Raw genomic sequence first — 21,613 nt, 5'->3', positions numbered from 1 at the left:
CTGGATACAGCCCAGGATACGGTTGGCTTTCTGGGCTGCCAGTGCACACACTGCTGGCTCATGTCCAGCTTTTCATCCACCATTACCCCTAAGTCCTTCTCCTCAGGGCTCTCAATCCATTCTCTGTCCAGCCTGTATTTGTGCTTGGGACTGCCCCGACCCATGTGCAGGACCTTGCACCTGGTCTTGTTGAACTTCATGAGGTTGACACAGGTGCACCTCTCCAGCCTGTCCATGTCCCTCTGGATGACATCTCTTCCCTCCAGCATGTTGACTGCACCACACAGCTTGGTGTCATCAGCAAACTTGCTGAGGGTGCACTCAATCCCACCATCCATGTCCCTGACAAAGATTTTAAACAGCACTGGTCCCAACACCGACCCCTGAGGAACACCACTTGTCATTGGTCTCCACTCAGATATCGAACTGTTGACCACAACTCTTTGAGTGTGACCATCAAGCCAGTTCTTTACCCACCGAGCAGTCCATCCACCAATTCCATGCCTCTCCAGTTTAGAGACAAGGATGTCATGTGGGATGGTATTGAAGGCTTTGCACAAGTTCAGGTAGATGACATCGGTTGCCCTTCCTTTATCCACCAATTTCATGACCCCATCATAAAAGGCCACCAGATGCATCAGGCATGATGTGCTCTTGGTGAAGCCGTGGTGGCTGTCACCAATCACCTTTTCATTTTCCATGTGCCTGAGCATGGATTCCAGGAGGATCTGCTCCATGATCTTGCCATGGCAACCCTCATCTTTGTCTCCTCTATCACTTGGAGAAGGAATTTGTCATTGACACATTCCAGGAACCTCCTGGCTTGCTTGTGCCCTACTGCGTTGTCTTTCCAACATATATTGGGGTGGTTGAAGTCCCCCATGAGGACAAGAATTTGTCACTGTGAGGCTGCTGATATCTGCCTGTAGAGGGCCTCATCCACTCGCTTGTCCTGACCAGGTGGCCTGTAGCAGACTCCCACTATAATATCCCTCTTCCTGCCTGACCTTTAATCCTGACCCATAAGCTCTCTGTCAGCTCCTCATCCATCCCCAGGTGGAGTTCCACACATGCCAGCTGGTCTCTGACATAGAGAGCAACCCCCCTTTCACATCTCCCCTGCCTGTCTTTCCTAAAGAGCCTGTATCCTTCCATTATGGCACTCCAGTCATAGGAGCCATCCCACCATGTCTCCACAATGCCAGTGAGGTCATAGCCCCTCGTTCGTGCACACGCCCCTAGCTCCTCTTGTTTATTGTCCATGCTCGGTGTGTTTGTATAGAGGGATTTAAAATGGGCCCCTGATGAAGTTGGCTTGTGGATTGAAGGAGCTGGAATTCTCTTGTTTTGCTTGCCAGGTGTTTTCCTGTGATTCTTCTCTAGGCTCTGGGCATTTGTTGGTTTTGCCTCCTTCCCCCTTCAAACATAGTTTAAAGCCCCCTTGATGAGCCCTGCCAATTCATGGGCAAGAAACCTTTATTCCCCTTTGAGACAGCTGCACCCCATCTGTCACCATCTGGTCCAGTGTCTCGTAAACCTCACCAAGATCAAATAGAATGGTTTGGGTTGGAAGGGACTTTAAAAATCATCTAGTTCCACCCCCCCTGCCATAGGCAGAGACATCTTTCACTAGATCAGGTTGCCCAAACCCCCATCCAACTGGACCTTAAACACTTTCAATGTTGGGACCTGCACAATTCTGGACAACATGTTCCAGTGCCTCAACACTCTCATAGGAAACAATTTTTCTCAAATGTCCAATCTAAGCCTATTCTCTTTCAGTTTAAAATCATTGCCCCTTGTCCTGTCACTACAGGCCTTGAAAAAAGTCTTTATCCATCTTTCTTATAAGCCCTCTTTAAATATTGGAAGACTGCAATGAGGCCTCCCTGGAGCCTTCTCTTCTCCAGGCTGAACAACCCCAGCTCTCAGCGTTTCTTCACAGGAGAGGTGCTCCAACCCTCTGATCATCTTCATGGCCCTCCTCTGGGCCTGCTTTAATAGGTCTGTGTCTTTCTTGTGCTGGACACCACAGAACTGGATGCAGTACTCTAGGCTGGGTCTCACAAGAGTGTAGTAGAGAGAGAATCGCTCTCCTTGACCTGCTTGCCAGGTCTTTCCTTCATCTTCCTTCTTCTTCCTTCCTCTTCTCCTTCCTTTGTCTGTGCCTGTGCACAAAACCAATATGCCATAGCAGGAGGAGGTGTCTCATGCAGCACTTTGAGATTGGTATGTTCTACCTAAGGGCCCATTTCCTACAGTTCAGGTTTTTTTAATGATGTAAGATTTGCCAAGTTGTATTGCAGTGTTGATCCACAGCAATATTTAACTTCATGGGTTTTTGGCTTTACTTGGTTGAGTCTTTCATGTGAAAGTCAATTTTTTTTTGGTGCACGCATGCGACCAGAGGCTTACAGGTTTGCCAGAACAAGTTCGTTCTTGGCATGGATATGCCACTGATGTAAACCAGGCTTGATACTTCTCTTGTATCCCGGTAAGAGATACTTTTCTGTCTCCTCTGAGTTGTGGTTGTGCTTTCAGCTGCAGATGTGTCCTGAGCTTTCAAGCGTTATTTGTTCCCCTACTGTGTCCAGTCATGTCTTTCAGTTGATGTCATTGTTGGCTGCTCCACCTCACTGGGTTGACTCTTGTCCATTATGTTCTGTTCTCTTTCAGAATTGAGGGCAGGCAGGCAACAAGAATTCAGGACAACAGTAAAGATCAATTTGAAATTGATTTGATAATGCTCTTAACTCTGTTCATTTTGATTTGTTCTCTGGACCATTATTTGCCTAACTGTGAGTTCTTGTCACAGCAAAGTAGCAATCATTGAAGGAATAAATCTGAAGCCCTTTTGAGTCCTCTGCATGCTACTGGTTAGTGCAGGATTATGCTGCTTAAGACAGGCTACAATAAAAACAAACATAACAAAAATAGTAAAAAATTTTTGAAGCGCTACACAATGTGAGCAAGTTTTTCACTAGGGCTACTAGCAAAGGTTGAAACATATAACAGGCAACTCATAGCAAGGCTCTTATATTTCTATGGATGCTCCCATTTTGTATTATAGGTATTTCGGACTATGCTTCATATAGTGGGCCACAAACTAGATAATCAGCTTTGATAGGACCTTTCAATATTTTGTGCTGGATGTTTGCACTGTCCTCAACACTAAGAAACAACTAAGCCGCTAGTCATCCCAGTAAGCCAGTTCTTTGACTAGTGAGAACAGAATACTTTGGGAAGTTTGATTTATTTATTTTCAAATGAGCAAATTCACTTTGATCACTGTTTAACTATTTGTTTTGGCCATGGTACATCAAAATATAATCCTAACACTGCAGGGAATCCAGCTGTGTAATGGCATGCCACATTCTGTCACGTCAAAAATAAGTGTAGTTATCTTTTTTTGTTTGTTTATACCAATGTCTTTTGGTAAAAGGCATTAGTTCTCATTAGTTCGAGATCCTGGTTGTAGTATAAAGGCTTGTAAAAGCTGGAGGCACTGATTTATTATTGGAGGAAATTATGAGGTGTTTAATGTTTCCCTCCTTACTCAGGTCTGCTGCCTTCACATTTCTCTCTATAACTGTAGGAAACCAGTGCAGCAAAACTCTACATGAGATATTATGGAAGGAGAACTCAATATGTTTTTTTATAAAATCCCCAAATAAATTAATTTTCACTAATCAGACACATTCTTTCATTGATCTCATTCACTCACATTCTCACACCCATGTACAAGCATCAGAGTGTCTGGATTTAAGCAGTTTGGTCAGGATCACTTGTGTATGATAGAGAAGATGGACAAGAGGTGCCACCCATCAAGTTCTCTGTAGGTCTTTTTGTTTCATCTTGACTGACAACAACAAACTGGGTTTTTAGACACGTTTTCTGTATTGTTTAGGACCCCACTCTTAGGATGATCATTTTGATGCACTATTTTGCTTACTTTTCATCTCTGTAAGTTTTAGGCAAGTCTGGGGCCTGTTGTCTGTGCTTCCTCATTTTTGACATTCTTAGGACAATGCTGTTCTTGTTGGGCTCACAAGGAAAGGAATGACACAAGTTATGTGCTGTGTCTGTGTTGACATCCTTTGTTGTTGAGCAAACGGTCTTCTGCTGAGACCATATCATGAAAGTCATCATACCTTTGTTTTAAATGAGCAGACTTTCTGGTTTTGACAATGTAATATATTCCTCAGTTTTACCGCTGTGAATGTGTTGTTGGATATCAATACAAATCATTACAGGTCAACCATCTAAGGAACTTGAAGGAGCACAAGTCCATAGGACCTGAAGAGATGCATCCATGGGTCCTGAGGGAACTGGTGGATGAAGTTGCCAAGCCACTATCCATCATAGCTGTGACAGTCCAGTGAAGTTCCCACTGATTGGAACAGAGGAAACACAACGCCCATTAGGGGAAATAAGGAGGAAATGGGGAACTACAGGATAGTCATAATCATACCTGACAAATTTGGTGGCCTTCTAGAACAGTGTTAAGGCATTGGTGGATAAGGGAAGAGCAACTGATGTCATCTGGAAGCCTTCAAGGCCAGGCTGGATGACGTTTTCAGCAACCTGGTCTAGTGGAAGGTGTCCCTGCCCATGGCAGGGGGGTTGGAACTGGATGATCTTTAAGCTCCCTTCCAACCCAAACCATTCTATGATTATACATTTTTAATCTCATTCTGGAGTTTCTTCCAGTGCTTACATATACATTTCTCTTCATACATCTTTCTTACAAGTCTTAAGATTTCCAATATAAGTCTCTATATCCTGAGAACAAGGGAAAAGCTGTGGTTTATAAGGTGTACATATACTTAAAGTCAGAATTACCATCTTTACAATGTTTTAAACTTTTACAACAGTCAGAAGCTTTCACATCACATTCTTTCAATTAGTGAAGGATTTTAGGATCCCATAGTCATCACCAGGACATACAATGGAAGGGCTCCCTCTCAAAAGGCTGGTAGAACTTGCCCCTAATTTCCATGTTCCTTTGAATATAAAATTTTCATTACTCTCCAGCCAGGATAAGTAAGTTGATTCAGAAGAATTGCTGCCTTTCTTTCTTCTTTTGGAATATAGCTATGTGTTATTATATGATAAAGATATATAGCAGAAACTATGAATTCTTTTTTATCAGCGTTCTAGGTTCATAGTGCAGAAATCATGAATGACATTTATTTTGTCATCTTTTCAGTGAAGCATAAACATGATGTTTTCAGACAGTGTGTTCTTATGAGGACCAATAATACCATAACCATAAAAATGAGAAAGTTAGAACTAATGATATGCTTCATTAGGCAAAACTAGGTATTAATGGTGCAGTTGCTGTCACAGAATTTACTCATTTCCTGCACGACTGTTGTTTCACAGCAACAGAAGTATATAGGACATTTATGGCACTCTCTAATATACCTAAAATGCAAACTAGTAGAGAAAAATAATACCACCCTCTGTCCCAGCCGAAGATGTCTTTTGGCACTCAGTGGTCTGAAAATTCTGAAATATGAATTTAACTCCTGACTCTACCATGGCTTCTCAGACTATACCAGATGTCATTTCAGAGTCTTCAGTTGTCTAAACTTAATGCACCTTGTATGATTTCTGATGGGAAAGGCTACCCTGCCTGACTCATCTTGGCTCCACAAGGTCATAGTTGCCACCATCATGAGGGTGTCCTTGATATCTTAACGTATGTCAAATGGCACTAGTCATCTGAACTGAACCTGCAGTTTCTCTGTGGTTATGTTAAAATAGTAGTTTATTTCTTGCACAGTAAGTTTTTCATCTTTTCTATCGAAAATTTTGCAGAGCAGGGACCATGTTCGTTTGACTGAGGAATCTGAAATACATATAACTGTTACAGGATTCACTAGAAATTCTTATACTATTTAATAGAGAATTTGTATTATGGTATTTGTTATTGAAAAATGCAATCAATTCTTCTGGAGAAAAAAAAAAAAAAACCAACAACATTCAGACACATGCTTGTTGGGTAAAACTGGTGCTAAAAAAAGGGAAAATGACTGTATTAAGTAGTGGAGAAGTCAGAGTTTACCTGGCATAAAGCTAGTGTGATTTAGGGTTTTATTTTGGCAACACTAAGTGGAGAGTCAGTGATTCAGTGCCTATGTCATGCACTAAACTACTTCATCCTAACTCTGAGGCATATCCAGGGGAAGCAACAAATAAATACAAAAACATCAGTGGGTACTGAATTCATAGAATGATAGAATCTTTAGGTTGGAAAAGACCTTTAAGATCATCAAGTCCAACTGTTAACACTGCCAAGTCCACCTCTAAACCATTTCCTTAAACGCCTTGTCCACATGTCTCAAATACCTCCAGGGATGGTGACTCAACTACCTCCCTGGGAAGCTGTTGTAACACCTGACAACCCTTTCAGTGAAGAAATTTTTCTTAATATCCAATCTAAACCTCCCCTGGTGAATCTTCAGGCCACTTCCTCTTGTCCCATCACTTGTCACTTGGGAGAACACACCAGCCCCCACCTCTCTGCAACCTCCTTTCAGGTAGTTGTAGAGAGTGATCAGGCCTCCCCTCAGCCTCCTCTTCTCCAGGCTGAACACCCCCAGTTCCCTCAGCCACTCCTCACAGGACTTGTGCTCCAGACCCTTCCCCAGCTCCGTTGCCCTTCTCGCCCTTCTCTGGACACGCTCCAGCACCTCAAGGTCTTTTCTTGCCGTGAGGGACCCACAACTGGACACAGGATTTGAGGTGCAGCCTCACCAGTGCCCAGTACAGGAGGGCAGTCACTTCCCTACTCCTGCTGGCCACAATATTTCTGATACAAGCCAGGATGCCAGTGGCCTTCTTGGCCACCTGAGCACACTGCAGTCTTATATTCTTCTGGCTGTTGACCAACTCCCCCAGCTCCTTTTCTGATGGGAAGCTTTCCAGCCACTCACCCCAAAGCCATATAATTCGGTATGAGAGTGACTAATGTAGTCACTATAGGTATTAATGTGTATAGTTTATTCTGTATTAAACTAGTTACATTTTACTTAGTTAATTTTACTTTCACGATTTTTCTTTTCAATGCACTACAGATTTCTGTGCACATGTATGAAAATTTGAGACTTTGCATGGTTGCACAGAGATCATTGTTCAGGTTTTCTGAGAGCATAAAGTATGATTTAGATTTGTAAAAAGCATTTTAATTGAATCTTTCTGTTGAAATGAGCAGTAAAGGAATTCCTAATGCATCAGCATTTAGGTTGGTTAAAAGACATTAATTACATTAATTTGCAAAGCCAAAAGGGGCTTATATGTTGTACCTCATACAGTAGCCATTACACTGTACCCAGGCTGCTTCTATGCTGAAGTCTGAGTACTGTGTGCAACTAAATCCTGTCCCTGAGAAGGCCATGTTTTGAAGACTCTAAGACATGTGCAGCCGATGCCAATATGACTGCAAAGTTTGTGCCAAGAGTTATCATCCTTGTCCAAAATGCTGTTTTGTTTCTGAAATGAATTTCTCTGTATTAGCCTTTCTCTCTGGTTCTTGCTTTGTCTTTCTTTGGTAGTCTGAGAATCCCCATTCCAGTACCTTCAGAGAAGGTAGTTCATATCTTACTGAAACAATTCTTAGCCATTTGTCATTTCTCCAGCCAGAAACAAAACAGGCCAGCAGGTCGAGGGAGGGGATTCTCCCCTTCTACTCTGCTCTTGTGAGACCCCACCTGGAGTGCTGTGTCCAGCTGTGGAGCCCTCAATATCAGAAGGATATAGACCAGTTGGAGCGAGTCCAGAAGAGGCCACGGAGATGATCAGAGGGCCGGAGCACATCTCCTAGGCTGCAAGAACTGGGCTTGTTCAGCCTGGAGAAGAGAAGGCTCCGGGGAGACCTTATAGAACCTTTCAGTACCTGAAGGGGCTACAAGGAAGCTGGGGGGGGCTTTTTACAAGGGCCTGTAGTGACAGGGCAAGGGGTCATGGGTTTAAATTGAAAGTGGGGAGGTTTAGATTGGATATCAGGAAGAAGTTCTTCCCGGAGAGGGTGGTGAGGCACTGGAACAGGTTGCCCAGAGAAGCTGTGGATGCCCCATCCCTGGAAGAGTTCAAGGCCAGGCTGGATGAGGCGTTGAGCAACCGGGTCTAGTGGAAGGTGTCCCCGCCCATGGCAGGGGGGTTGGAACTAGATCATCTTTAAGGTCCCTTCCAACCCAAACCCTTCTGTGATTCTATGATTTATTTCCCAATAGTTTAAACAGATACAAAACTTGGTGGTTCTTTCAACAGGCCGTTTTCTCTGTCCTTAGAATTCTTTCTTCAGAACTTTTTGGGACTCTTCCAAGTTTTTCAGAATCTCTTCAAACATGGATATGAGTTGCAGGACTTCAATGGCCATCTCATCTATGCTCTAAATGCTCCTACTCATTTCTGTTCCTACCTCGCTTCTCTCCTGTTATGTGCATATGAGGATGGCTTTAGTCCTTTTCACCACAGTGTTTCACCTGAATGTTTTACTGCACTGCCTGCCTGCTGTGTTCCTCAGACTGGAGCCACAGTCCACCTTTATTAGACTTATTAGACAATATTGAACAAACTATTATGAAGAAATATAATAGACAACCAGTATTTTTCTTCACAATTATATTAGTTTTCTCTAACTGCACTTGTCAGAACTGTTCCAGTCTTAACGGCATTCTCCTGCTATTCAATAAAAATCAAAATCAGTGATTCAGTAATGTTTTTACGAACTGTTTTTGCATATTTGGGCAGCATAATGAAACCCGCTCACTTAGAAATATTTCTTCCAGATAGATGTTGTTTAATATTCTCTTATGTTAATAATATAATATAAAGTTCTTTATCATAGTCCTGTAATAAATAAATAGGAAATCCTGTTTCTGTTTAAATGAAGAGAGAAATATTGGTTTCATTTACTGTTTTGTTCTAAATCAAGGATCCTGCATTATGCTGAGATTTTTCATATTTCTAGAATGCTTTTAAAAATTGTTTTTCATCCACTTATAGATTTTTGGGATTGGGTGAGTTTTTTCCCTATTATGACAAAATTTCTCATTTATATTGTTTTTTATCTAAGTCATCTTTCTTTCTTTGGCCATGCACTCTTCTTTTTTGTATCTTATAGCATCTCCCTGCTCTTAGACATGTGGAAAAATATTGTTGGGTTATCAGATAAATTCTTCATACAGTCAAAGTAATATTTTCATAGCTGAAGTTTTGGGGTTTTTTTTCCCCTCATTTCTGGTTAATACTGACTTCATTATATATTTATAATAAGTTTGAAAAACTTTTTCTTCTGAGGTACCAAATTTTGTTTGGGGCTGGCTTCAGTTTGCCCTCTGTGGACATCATCTGGTTATGATCACTTAATCTACAAATATGAACCAGCTTCCCCTGCAATGATGTCTTCACTTTTTTCATCATGCTGACATTTCCATGTAGAGGTCCCTTTTGTATTAGAAAATTACCATGCAGTTTTTTTGGGCACTCAGACAACAGTTCTATGAGTACTCCTAAACTGAAGTTTCCCCAACCACATAGTTTTTTTTCTGGGTATGGTAAGAAATAATTCCTCCTGGTGTCTGGTTTGATTTGGGTTGATTTAGGATTATGAAAGACCTCTGCTAGTAATCTGTCACAACTTGCTTTGTTGCTGCATTTATATTTCCAATTTAAATCTTGTGGTTATTGGATTTACTGATAATTCTAAACAAAGTGACACTATCTTTAGCACCATCTTTTTCTCTCCTTTGCCTCTCCCCCATCAGTCTTTCTTCTTGACTGGAGATTAACGTTTAAAACATTGTTACGTATGTAATTGTTCATTAACACAGATTTTTATGAAAGGAGAACTATAGTCTCAGAGCCATTGCAATATGCAATTTGTTTGTGATTTTAAGTGGTTTATTTTAAATCTGAATTGATGATAGACCAACACTTTCCAGTAAATCTACTTAATCTGAATAGTTAAATCAGTATTTTAGCAAGTTAGCCAATTCAATTGATCTGGGCTTCCTCAATTAGAGATTTTTCTTTTCCCCTTTGCTCTATGATTGCTCTATTCTTTTTCCGTTACGGAGGAAATTATATTCAGATCTAAAAGGACCTATGAGCAAGAACAGCACCTTTTTTGTTTCTGCTCTTCCTCATAATTTTGAGAGTCTGGGATTCATTGGATTGAAACTGGGACACTTTGAATATAATTTGAATATTACATTCACCTGAAAGCAGTTGTTTATAATGAATTGGTTCTTCCTTTTGGTCAGCTTGTTTGGACATCTTCAGACAAATGCAAAGAGCCTCTGCAAGGAGGGTGTACACAACTAAACCATGCAAAGCAGTTATTCACAGACTAGCCCATGCAGAAGATAGCTAGGGGTTAGCAAGCACTGGGCTAAGCACTTCCATACTCACCTCACCAATGGATGAGGCATCCAAAGGGCTGCAGCTGCCCAGGCTGGTGTAAATATTATTTTGATAAAATGTACTCCTTGAGACAAAAGAATCCTTTATGTTTTGAGGATTTATATGGTATAGAGAAGGAGTGGTCAACTCAGAAGAATGCATGTCAAAATTTTATGTGGTAAAATGTAAACTGCTGTAAATTAATTGATTATTCCTTACCTTTTTATTTGACTTCTGTAAAGGCTTTGCAGACATGGTCAGTCTCTGAATTCTATAAATCATAATGACTATACAAGAAAAATGGTGCAAAATTATTTTCTCCTTGAAATCAGCATGGATTTCTTACTATTTGCTGCTAACATAGGTGAAAGTATTTGTATCTCCACAAATAATTTTCCAACAACAACATCCAGTTATATATTTTGTTTTTCAGTGGTATTCTCAAGTGTAATCTATATGTTACTAATTAAAAATAAATCCAGTAAATAAAAAGGGTCTGACAGAAGCTTAGCTCTAAGTTAATGTAGGCAATTGCATGTCATCTACCTCGAAGGAGCATATGGGAAAGTATATATCCTTGTTTTCTACATCTTGTATTTTGTTTTGTCTTATAGTTGTTCTTGTTTCCTAGTCTAACACAGAAGATAAAGTTGCATCAAGCTTCTATTCTTTCCAGTTATCAATTTGTAATATTAGATATATGTTAAATGCATATATGTAAATTTGTAGTTATGAATATCACTTGCAGAAGTGGGTAGGAATAGTCGTAATAAGACTGGATCATTGTTACTGAGCATTTAAGGTTGCATAGGTAATAAGTTTTCTTTAAAAATTCAATATACAAACTGGGGTACAAAAATTATACTGAACATTTAGAATGCTGCAATGACAGCTCCAAGAATTTGGAGCTTCCTGTATTTTCTAATTTAAATTGGTAAAGAATTTGCCCATTAGTAAAACTTTTAAGGAATTCTACTTAGACTACAAGGTCTGTCTCTCCTTTAGGCTTCTATGAGTAGTCCCTCCCAGTTTACAGTGTCATGTTGCACTGTTGCCTCATGAGAAGTCCACAGATCAGAAAAGCAAAATTGCTGTCTTGCTTCTCTTTAGTCTTACAGCTCAGTGCTTTGCCAGATACTCCTACTGCTTGTTCCCTTCTTCCCAGCCCATGCTCCCAAATTATCTCACTCTCCTTGTTTCCACTCCCTTGCCCTACATTGCAGGCAGGATAAGATGGAAGTCACTGGTATGTATAATTTGTTTCTGTTAAGCCCAGTAAACTGATCAGTGAAGGAATGATCTTCTCTGCTGCAGAAATATTATTTAAGGTTGAAAACTGAAATTCTGACTGGTAGAGACTTCTTAATTCTTGTTTCTATTTTCTATTTCTGTATTCTGTTCTGCATTTGTAGTCACTTTTGCTGTTTGTCTGGCCAGATTTCCCCCTCATTTTACTATTCAATATATTTTCCTTTTATTATCTTCGAACAAATAGTTGGCAAAGAATCTATTTAATAAATATTTTTTCCCCTCTTTTCAATATCAATTATAGCTTCTATGCTCTGTTTGACCCATGTTCTAGGGTTTCTTTGACTCTTCCATCACTTGCAACTACCTGTCCTTTCCTTAACATTTCAGGGTGTATTCCTCTCCACTTACCCTCTATGTAATGATTTTTTCTTTTTCCACTTTTCTTTCTGTGCTTTGATTTCCCCTTATTTTTGTCCTTGCTATTAATCATCTTTTGATAACTATGTCCTTGGTACTGTATTCTCTCCTGCCTGTCCATCTTCCATCTCATTCCGTCTTCTTTTCTTGATCTGGGAAATGAAATCTATGTGTCCCTGTGGAGAGACCCCACCATGGTAGCCTGCCTTCAAGGTCTTGCCTTGGGGTCACACAGGTGACTGGTTTCCTTCTCCTTCCTGGTCCTCCCTCAGCATTTCACTACAGTATCTGGAGTGAAAGTGCCAAACCTTTTAAACTGTTGAGCTGGGATAGCTGTGTCTGGAGAAGAGATGCAGAGGATGTTGTTGGGGTGATGACAGGGACTCTTTGCAGGTTGCCAGTTGGGTTTATGTACCACCTGGGGGAATCACTGTCAACCTGCGTGGTATGAGTTAATATATAGTCATTGCAGAGTATGTTGAGTATCACAGCTTTTAGCTCCCTTGCCTGCTGTGCTGTGTGCAGCACAGCTCTCATCCCTGTGCTGGAGTCTGCTTCTTCAGGTGATAACATGACATAGGTGGGGGAGACTAGCACCAGGCTGCAGGACTAACAACATGGGAGGGAAGGGGCTGTATCTGTCCTCCGTACACTGTGGAGTAGTGCTCATCCCATGAAGTGAGTTGATGCTGAGTTTTTCTGATGAGGGGACCCATGCTTGTGCTTTTCTCGGCTGTGACTGCAGTCATGGCATTCTGCTTGTCTTGCTCATAACAAACCTTGGTGTCATTACAGGCCACGGTATCTGCTCATGCGGCCGATGCGTTTGCCAGGACGGGTGGTTTGGAAAGTGGTGCCAGCATTCAAGGAAGTGCAACATGACAGAGGAGGAGAGCAGAAGTCTCTGCGAGTCAGTGGATGGCATATTATGCTCGGGGAAGGGTAAGAACTGGCAGCTAAGCTACTCCATGCCAGTACCCTGGCAGCGGAAAACCGCCTTCTGGAAGACCAATATGCATGGCAGTGGGCAAGATGGCAAATTCAGTATCTTGGGGAACAGTAAGTAGAGGAGAGTGTTTAACAGCAACTTTTGGTGTGCTCAATCACCCCCCCTTCCCAGCACAGCAGCAAAGGAAACGTAGGCATCTGCAGGCCCCATGATAGAATCCCACAAACTCTCTAATTTCCTAATTTTTATTCAGGTGGTTCCATCAGCTTCAGTCCAGCTCTAAAAAATTGCCATGGGGAGGAATAAAATGTAGAAAATCTTTATAATTATCTGAAATTGTTCTCTGAGGTTCTTACCTTGCAGCCTTTAAAGCCAGGAAATTGCATGACTGACAAGAGGGCTTTTTAGCTTCCCCTTAGTGCAAACTCTCTATTTTTGTATATAATACCTAAAAGAAAATCGACAAAAAATGGGTGGTGGGACTGGGTGGCGGCTAGAATGCACCCACTCCAGAGTGTACATGTTGTTTCCTCTGTTCATGTATCCCTTGCATAGACAGGGAAGAAAACTTCTGGCTGGAAAAAACAGTTAGTAGCCTTTTCCATCAGGCAGAATTCCAGCTGGCCCTTTGGTAAATTTTATTTCAGTGCAGATGAAATTTAAATGGGGTTTCAAGCTTGGCCTTCTTCCATCTATATTATTACTTGTCAGAATTCTCCCCCACTGCACCATTTTATTTCGTGACACTCTCCTCCCACCCCAACCCCCACCCCCAGTCATTGGAATGCCATAGAAAATGAGGAAGTTGCACTCTTTCTCTATTGTTTCCAATAGATGTGGCTGTCTTTAAATTAATGTATGTGTGAGAGGATACCGAATTGTTGGAGAAATGGACTTATTCTATTTTAGTGTAAACTAAAATAGTTTAGAAGTTAACTTTTCTTCTCATAGTCTTGGCCTCCCTGTGATTTTTTATATAAACTGTGAAGGTGAGAAAATACGCTTAAAATCATAAAATTCACTACATAAAATTCTAATTAAACAGGAAAAATCAAATTGAATTTTCACATAAGTGTGTTATCTGTTACCTTTCCTTAAGGATGTCTGAGAGCTATTTATTCCAGCCTGTGGGTCTTACTCTGAGAACAATCAGCTTTGAGCATGCATATCAAGACTGTAGTTTACTTGGAGGCTTCGGGAGCAGATAATCTGGCAGGAATTTGCAGAGACATCAAGGATTTTTTTTCCCTGTTGGCTGTGTGGTTTGGGATCTGCTCACTGATGTAGGCTGGAGCAACCTGGAGTTTGGACTAGGTTGCAACCAGCTGCATGCAGGTAGAGGTTTTAAACGTGGCTGCATGAATGGAGCCTCTGAAGGCCCACGATTTTCTAATGCAGTAGCACACTGTTGAACAGGAATTACGAATTTGACCCTAAATCTATATTCAGTAACACTGCTGGGATCTCTTTTTTTTTTTTTTTTTTTTTTTTGAGTTTCTTCAACCTCCAAGAGCAGGTAAGCTTCCAGTGTGACGGAGGGTTGCCCTGTGGACCTTCAGGTCATGTAATGAAACTGTGTCACATTAGATGCTATAGCAGCTTTATCATGGGAACAGCTGGTCATATTGTCGCAGCAGAGAAATACCTACATAATATATCTTCCAGAAGAGTATGGACAGTGAAAATCCAAGGAGGTCACTATCTCCTGCCTCTTCTCTGAGCAAGGAGACAGTCTAATTATTTGTAAATTGTGTTTATATGCTTAGATTTCCCCCCCCTCTCCTTTTTTTTTTAAAGGCAAATTTGTTAAAATGCTTAAATATGTGTGGGCAAATCATGTCTTACTGGGGCCCCATACTTTAAAATGTTGTTCATAGCTAGTGTGACCAGCACTATCCAGAGGCCAAAATAACAAATTGTTCATTCTATTTCATTACATTGAGCAATACATAACCATTACTGGTCAAATAAAAGGGAATTTTGAACCCGTGCAGTAGTGGTGATTATTCCATCTTTGCTGGAAACCCAGCCAAGGTATGGTTTGCTATAATGGATTGAGGGAGCTTGAGTTTCTGTATGTAGGACTTAATAGGCTCTAAGGAGTCCTGATTCTTAGCAGATAACTGCTGAACACTTTCAGAAAGTTACACTCTACAAAAATAATCAAAATTGGATATGCACATTCCTAGGCTGTTTTCAAAATCTTGGCTTGCTGACTATGCCACCTGTAGTAAAAGCTCTTCCCAAGGAAAACAGCAACACCCACCATGCTGCTGCCTCCCTGGCATTAAATGTAGGGCTGCAGATGGCTACTGTAACAGTGCAGGACGCAGGCTAGGTAATGAGCCAAATCCCATCCGAGAGGATCTGGCCGGGATCCCAGGGAACACCCTGCAACTCATTAGACTCATTTTAATTAAACTGAGGAGCCTCCCTGAGCAACATGCTGTGTTCAGGGAAAAGACTTGATACATTCATTCTCCCAAACAGATTCTACATTATGGAGCCTGATTTTCCTTGGTTGAACTGGTGTTAAATTTGCTATATCTTCTGCAAAAAAACTTTAAACGTTGTGGGCATCCCTCAGTAGCAACATCGTTTTTTGCTTCTGCAGAATCACTTCAGGTTTCTTGCAATGTCATGCTCTTATTAACTGCTTTAATTACACTGAAATTGTCATACTATTCATCGTTATTTTCATCTGTCAGTACTTGTAGTTTGTATAAACAGAGACATTCAGTTTAAGTTCCCCTCAAGTATATCTTAGTGTAGCTCTTATACAGGAACCATGCCATATGTAAGGTATCCTCCACTGCCTCTTTATACAATGGCATTTTTTATCCTTGTAGGGAATGTCAGTATATTCTGTGCCCCTGGCTCAGTAGGCAATACACAGAACTCATGAAAAAAGTAGATGCTTAAACAAATAATCCCGTCCTCAAATGTTCCAATCACTATATATATTCACATGTTCCATATGTTACAAGTTAAAACAGCATTTCACTAAAATATGGTTATGAGTTAATTTTTTTCAACTTACATTAAACACTAAATTACTTATATTTTTAATTAAAAAATTAGATACTCTATTGGATTTTGTGTATTTGGATTTTTGCTATGGATTTTATTCAGAAGTCACTGAAAGGAATGGAAAAATGGAAAGCATTATTTTATACACTTTGGCTCAGACCCTGTTAAGTAACCCATGAATTCTGTTGAAGTTACATCCTGACATAACCAAGCTTACTTCTATACATTTTTCTTTCGTACTGCATGAAACACATTGGTGACTTTGTGCTGTAATTATTCTGGAAATATTGCAAGAAGGTGGGTTTTTCAACAGCATCTAACTCATTTGTAAGCATGTTCTGTTAGAGATTGACAGCTTCTTTGGTGACTTTTTTTAAAAAACTGCCTCCCATAATTAAAAATTGTATGTGTATTCTTTGTTCCCATTTATTTGCATGGGTTTTTTTTGAGATTTTTGTATTGATTTTCTGCTGTAACCAGTTCTTAGGGCCAGGCCCAGTAAAGGATTTTTGCCCAGCAGTCACTGAATGCCTCGCCTTGGCTTTAAGCATCCAAACTCTGTAAGGGTCAGGCAGATGAGGATGGGCTCTGTAAAGGTCAGCTTGCTTCATCCCAGTGCTGGAATTGGCCAGAGGAAGTACCCTCTGGTGGCATTTCTCAAGGCAGGAAAGCCTCTCACCTACCCTTCCCAGTCTGCAGACTTTCTGGGGGCAACTGTTCGCCTCCAGGATTCACAGCCATGAACCTCCTCCTGAAGGTAAAGGTGTCTCTGAGTCTTCCCTTAAAGGGAGGTTTCTGGTGCTCGGTAGGTTATGGCATCACCCACCTGTCACTGTGAAGTCCCTCCTTTGCCTGTGGGGGTGCGACCTGGCATCCTGGATGGGGAGGAGAGTGGCTTATCCTGACAAGGGGCATTGGGATACATCGCAGGAAGGAGCAAACTAACTGCTGAACTGCTGTTTCGTGCACAAAATCCTTCTGACCTAGGGCAAATATTTAGTAATTCTGTGGGAGGTGGAGCAGCTTCGTTTGTAGTGATGAAGATTTTGGAGGTTTAAATGTTAGTCTTATGCCCCTCTGGTCTTTTGCGGACTCATCACTAAAGGCTTTAGATTAGAATGGCCATTTTCTTCCTGGGTACGATTTTACTGCCTTTGGTAACAGTAGGTCAGGGAAAATCTGAGCTATTCTAGTAAAAAAAAAATAACAGTTACTGTGAAGATCAGCCCTGATTGTAGGTCTCTGAAACCAAAGGAAAGCTTCAAAATGTGAGTCCTGATGAAGTGCAATAGCAGAATCAAAGCATTAGTAGTAACTACCCACCATACTCTAGCTCATTCCAAAAGAATCCTTTTATTGGAAAAGCTTTTAGCTTGATTATTTCCTTTTATACAATAGCTTCTCAGGCAGCAATTTTGTGGGTATGCATGAATGTGTATGTGGGCACGTGTGTGGGGGGAATGCTATTTTCTAGTCTGAAGAAGCCAGTGCTCTTTGACTGCGAGTAACAATTTTTGTGATTTCAGGTTCCTGCCACTGTGGAAAGTGCATATGTTCACCACAGGAATGGTACATTTCGGGCGATTTATGTGAATGCGATGACAGAGACTGTGACAAACATGATGGGCTCATTTGCACAGGTGCAGTAGAGGCTATCACTTAATTGGTCTAAGAAACAAACCGTGTTGATGGGAATTATGTTAGATGAAGACCAGCTTCTTCTTTCTCCATGGACGGAGGAAGCGCATTTGCTGGTTATTCAAACCTGCTATAATTATTTCTTTGTGCATCTTAAGGTTTCAAAAGAACAGTTGAAAGCCTGAGTTCAGATTTAAATAATTAAGCCAGCTATGAAATCCGTCAACAGTTTTCACCATAACAAACTATGAGTTACTGCTTTTTTGCCAAAGGACATACGACGTCAGCATTGTGGTCATGAAATTTCTTTAACTTTTGTTCTCTTACTGGACTTTCTGTGTCTATAATGAATTTAAGTCATAGGCAAAATTCACTTTGATGATCTCCAGTAGGTGAGAAGCATAGCCGTGTGGGTTTCAGAGAGCTTCCTGGCAATCAGACTATTCCCAGTGGGAGTGAAATACCTGCCAGTTTTTCTTATGACATGATGCCTAGTGATTAAAGAGGCTTCACCTTAACATTGTCTGAGAGTTCAGGTGGCAGATGCAGAGAGAAATGGGCAGGCTGCCAGCCAGCCCTCATGACAAATCTAGTGACAAGAAGCAACATGGGAATTGCTGAATTAACTCGGGGCTGCTTCCTGTTACAAATCTTAATTATAGAAAATCTTTGCTGAGCAATTATTAGATGTGGAGGAAATGTACAAGCCGATTAGACTGAGAGTGGGAGGGCTGACAGTAGTAAATTGTGTCTTCCATCAAGCCCTAGTAGCAAGGAGCTTTTTCTGAGGGCAAGTAGCCAGTGTAGAGGCTACAGGAACCATGTCTTCAGCTGCAGCAGCTATTGACAGATCTTCACAAAGTCCATAGGAAGAGGAGGTCCCACTGGAAACCCATGCTGTTGAGGTCTCAAGCTGAGCACAGAAGAGTCATGAGAAATATTGAAATAAAATGAAAACATGGGTCTCGGTACTTAATGTTTCCCCACTGCAATATAGGGCCAACATGTTTTTTCATCTAATAGAGAGTTTGAGATATTATTTATCTGTATAGCACTTCTAAGTTTTAGGTTTAGGTTTAAAGTTTTTTGTGTTCAAAGTGACGTTTTGATTGCTACTCTGTTTGTAACTTTTTAAGTCTTTTTCTTTCTGCATAATAGTTGAAAGTAATCTTGTTTTTTCCTTGTACCTGGAGGTGCCTGAGCTTCAACAGATGGGTAGAAATAGAGGCGGCATAATTACAATATTTGCAATTCTACTGATGGAATTATTGAGAGAATGCTATTAATGCCTTGTAAGTGTAGGTTTGGGGTGGCTTCTTAATGCAATGGTACAGTAATTGCTTCCTCCCAAAGAGGAAAAAAAAAGGGTGGGGGGAACAATAAAGGAACAATGCAACTACTTTAGCATGGCTTTTTACTTCCCATAAAACACATTTTAATGTAGTACATTTCAATTATGATAATTGCCCTTTATTCATTCTGTTCTAGGCAATGGTGTTTGTAGCTGTGGAAACTGTGAGTGCTGGGAAGGATGGAATGGAAATGCTTGTGAAATCTGGCTGGGGAGAGAATATCCTTAACAAAGGACATCAAAGACTGAAGGTTTTTTCTTCTTTTTTTTTTTTTTCTTTTCCCCTCTTTAGGCTGCTAGAACATTTAATTTCAGAAGTACTCAGTGTATGGATATGCATGCACACACATGTTCATGGGTGTAAATACTTTAGAATACTCATCTGAGGGCCTGCTCCTTATAAAAATGCATGATGAAATTAAAAAAAAAAAAATCACTTGGGAGCAGGACAGTCCAAGCTCTAAAAGGTGAAGTATGGCTCTGTGGAACCTCTCCAGAGATTTTTGATGAATTCCGTGGGATTGAGATTACGCTCATAGTGTCTATTTCTTAAAAAAACTTTGAAAAAGTTGCAAGACAGCCTTTTTTTAAAATTATTTACTTGGTTGTCACCCCTCTGTATCACTATGCAACAGTATTCCTGGAGAAGTACAGCACTAGTTGACTATTTGTCAAATGATTAATTTGATGGTGTTTTACAAATACAATGTTAGGCCTTTTTTTCTTTCTACCAGTCCTGATTATGCAACAGCTGATGAATTGAGAGAAGCTATAAAGAAGCTTATCAAAACATTAATGATTTTTTTTTTTTTGTCAAAGAATTGTATTTGTATAACTGAGGTCCAATTTCCTGACTACCATAGGCTGAAGACCCAACATGTTTGAACAGGTCCCTGTCCACAAGAGGACTTCTTCGTTTCTGTGGTTGTTGTGTGAGTAAGTTGGTTATCCAGCCTGCATACTACCGTACTTTCAAGTACGTAACCGATAGGATTATAAGGAATGAAACTAATAAAGATATAATGTATGATTAGCTATTCTGAATATGTATCCTGCAACGCATATGTACTTTTATCATACTGTTCTGTGTATGTACAGTTGCATAATTCTCTTAAAAGTAAAGAAAATGAAAATTTGTTATACTGATAACTTTTAGGATGACAATTCCATATGCTATTAGAAATCACTGTTTGGAACAGATTGCACTGTCACACATGGTATTCACTGAATTTAACTACCTTTATAGAAGTGGTGTGCCTGAAGGTCAACTGACAAGAAAAATCAGGTATTCTATGTAGTAGCTGGGTCTCAGCCAAAGGTGTTCAGACAATGACAACAAAGTAATTAAAGTTTTAATACAGTAAATACAAGCAAAGCGGTGGTATGAACAAAAATTTTATTTTTATTTTCCAATGGTGAAATGCTGCTCAGTGTGAAATTCACATTGAGTTATGAACGATGCACAACTATTGGGACTTCCCTAACTTATTTACATATGAGTCTTTTTTTTTAAATACATGTAGATTTGGCAGCCCTTGAATTCTTTAGAGCAAAAAAAGATACATACATTTTAGTTTCAAAAGTGTTTACATTTTGTGAAACCATGACTGAGCAAGAGATTGCTTAAATGGTTGGAAAATATTTCTTTTGAATACCAAACTGTAACATTGTGGTTTAGGTGCCAAAGTCCTGATTTTTGAAGAGTAACAAGCCTCAGAAATAAGGGAACTATATATCAACGAAAAAATGTATTTCCATTATTAGTCGAGAAATTAGTTTTCTTTTAAAAAGGACAGTTTTGAAATAGGAAAAAACAATGGTAGAGAGCATGTAATAGAACGCAAAAAATTTTAAATTATTTTAACCACTTCTATTATTCCCCCTTCCCATGTGGCTTGCTCTTTCTCTTACTGATTTTTTTCCTTAATCTGGATTCTTTCCTTCTAAAAACAAAGCTTGTGAAACCCATGTCCTCAGGGAGTATAATCACCAAATGCCCATGCATAACTCCTACAGAAGTTACGCAGCTTAATAACGAGACATACATCCCAAAGCTACTAGTGGCGCTCTTTTTAGGTAACCAAAATGTCAGGCCGAGTTCTAAAATGTATTGATACAGCATAAAGAATCTTCAAAGTAGAATTCATCTTGAAATTAAAGTTTATATTTATAATCCTTAAACTCTGTAGAGCTTAACAGGAATATTTTCTTAAATTTTAACATACATGCGTTTTGTCAACCCTGGTGTCTGGAAAACAGAGATTGTTGGTTTTATTTATATTTACGAATACCGCTGACCTGAATCATCTTATAATCAGTGGGTTTTTTGCATATACATTCGTCTGCTGAATCAGAGTGTAAACAATGAAAGATACAAAGTTTTCCTTGATTTCCTTCCATTTGTACTTAGTACTGTAATAAGAAAATACTAGATAATCAAAAATGCTTATCAAAAGCATCAAAGTAGATGCTTTTGATGTGTTTCATGGCATGGTAAGCAGATTCATATAAGTTGTAGATCAGCCATGGTATTTCAGGTACTCATGTTCATAGACAAAAGAACAATA

General features: G+C 40.1%; 1 protein-coding gene across 1 annotated transcript in view; it reads left to right on the top strand.

Annotated features, from left to right (window-relative positions):
* LOC104516625 (integrin beta-like protein 1) overlaps positions 1 to 19,275 on the top strand; it is a gene marked incomplete at its 5' end in the record, with an annotated part of 22,865 nt that extends 3,590 nt beyond the window's left edge. The window contains 3 exons of the mRNA XM_010161022.1: positions 12,874 to 13,020; positions 17,584 to 17,697; positions 19,184 to 19,275. Coding sequence (XP_010159324.1) covers positions 12,874 to 13,020; positions 17,584 to 17,697; positions 19,184 to 19,275 — 353 coding nt within the window. The remainder of the gene's footprint in view (positions 1 to 12,873; positions 13,021 to 17,583; positions 17,698 to 19,183) is intronic.
* Positions 19,276 to 21,613: the final 2,338 nt, after the last annotated feature.

The sequence above is a fragment of the Eurypyga helias genome, unplaced genomic scaffold (genome assembly GCF_000690775.1).
Source record: "Eurypyga helias isolate BGI_N326 unplaced genomic scaffold, ASM69077v1 scaffold2411, whole genome shotgun sequence".
NCBI classification, from domain to species: Eukaryota; Metazoa; Chordata; class Aves; order Eurypygiformes; family Eurypygidae; genus Eurypyga; species Eurypyga helias.
Note: the sequence above shows the minus strand (reverse complement) of the source record. Positions and strands in the feature narration are given on the sequence as shown.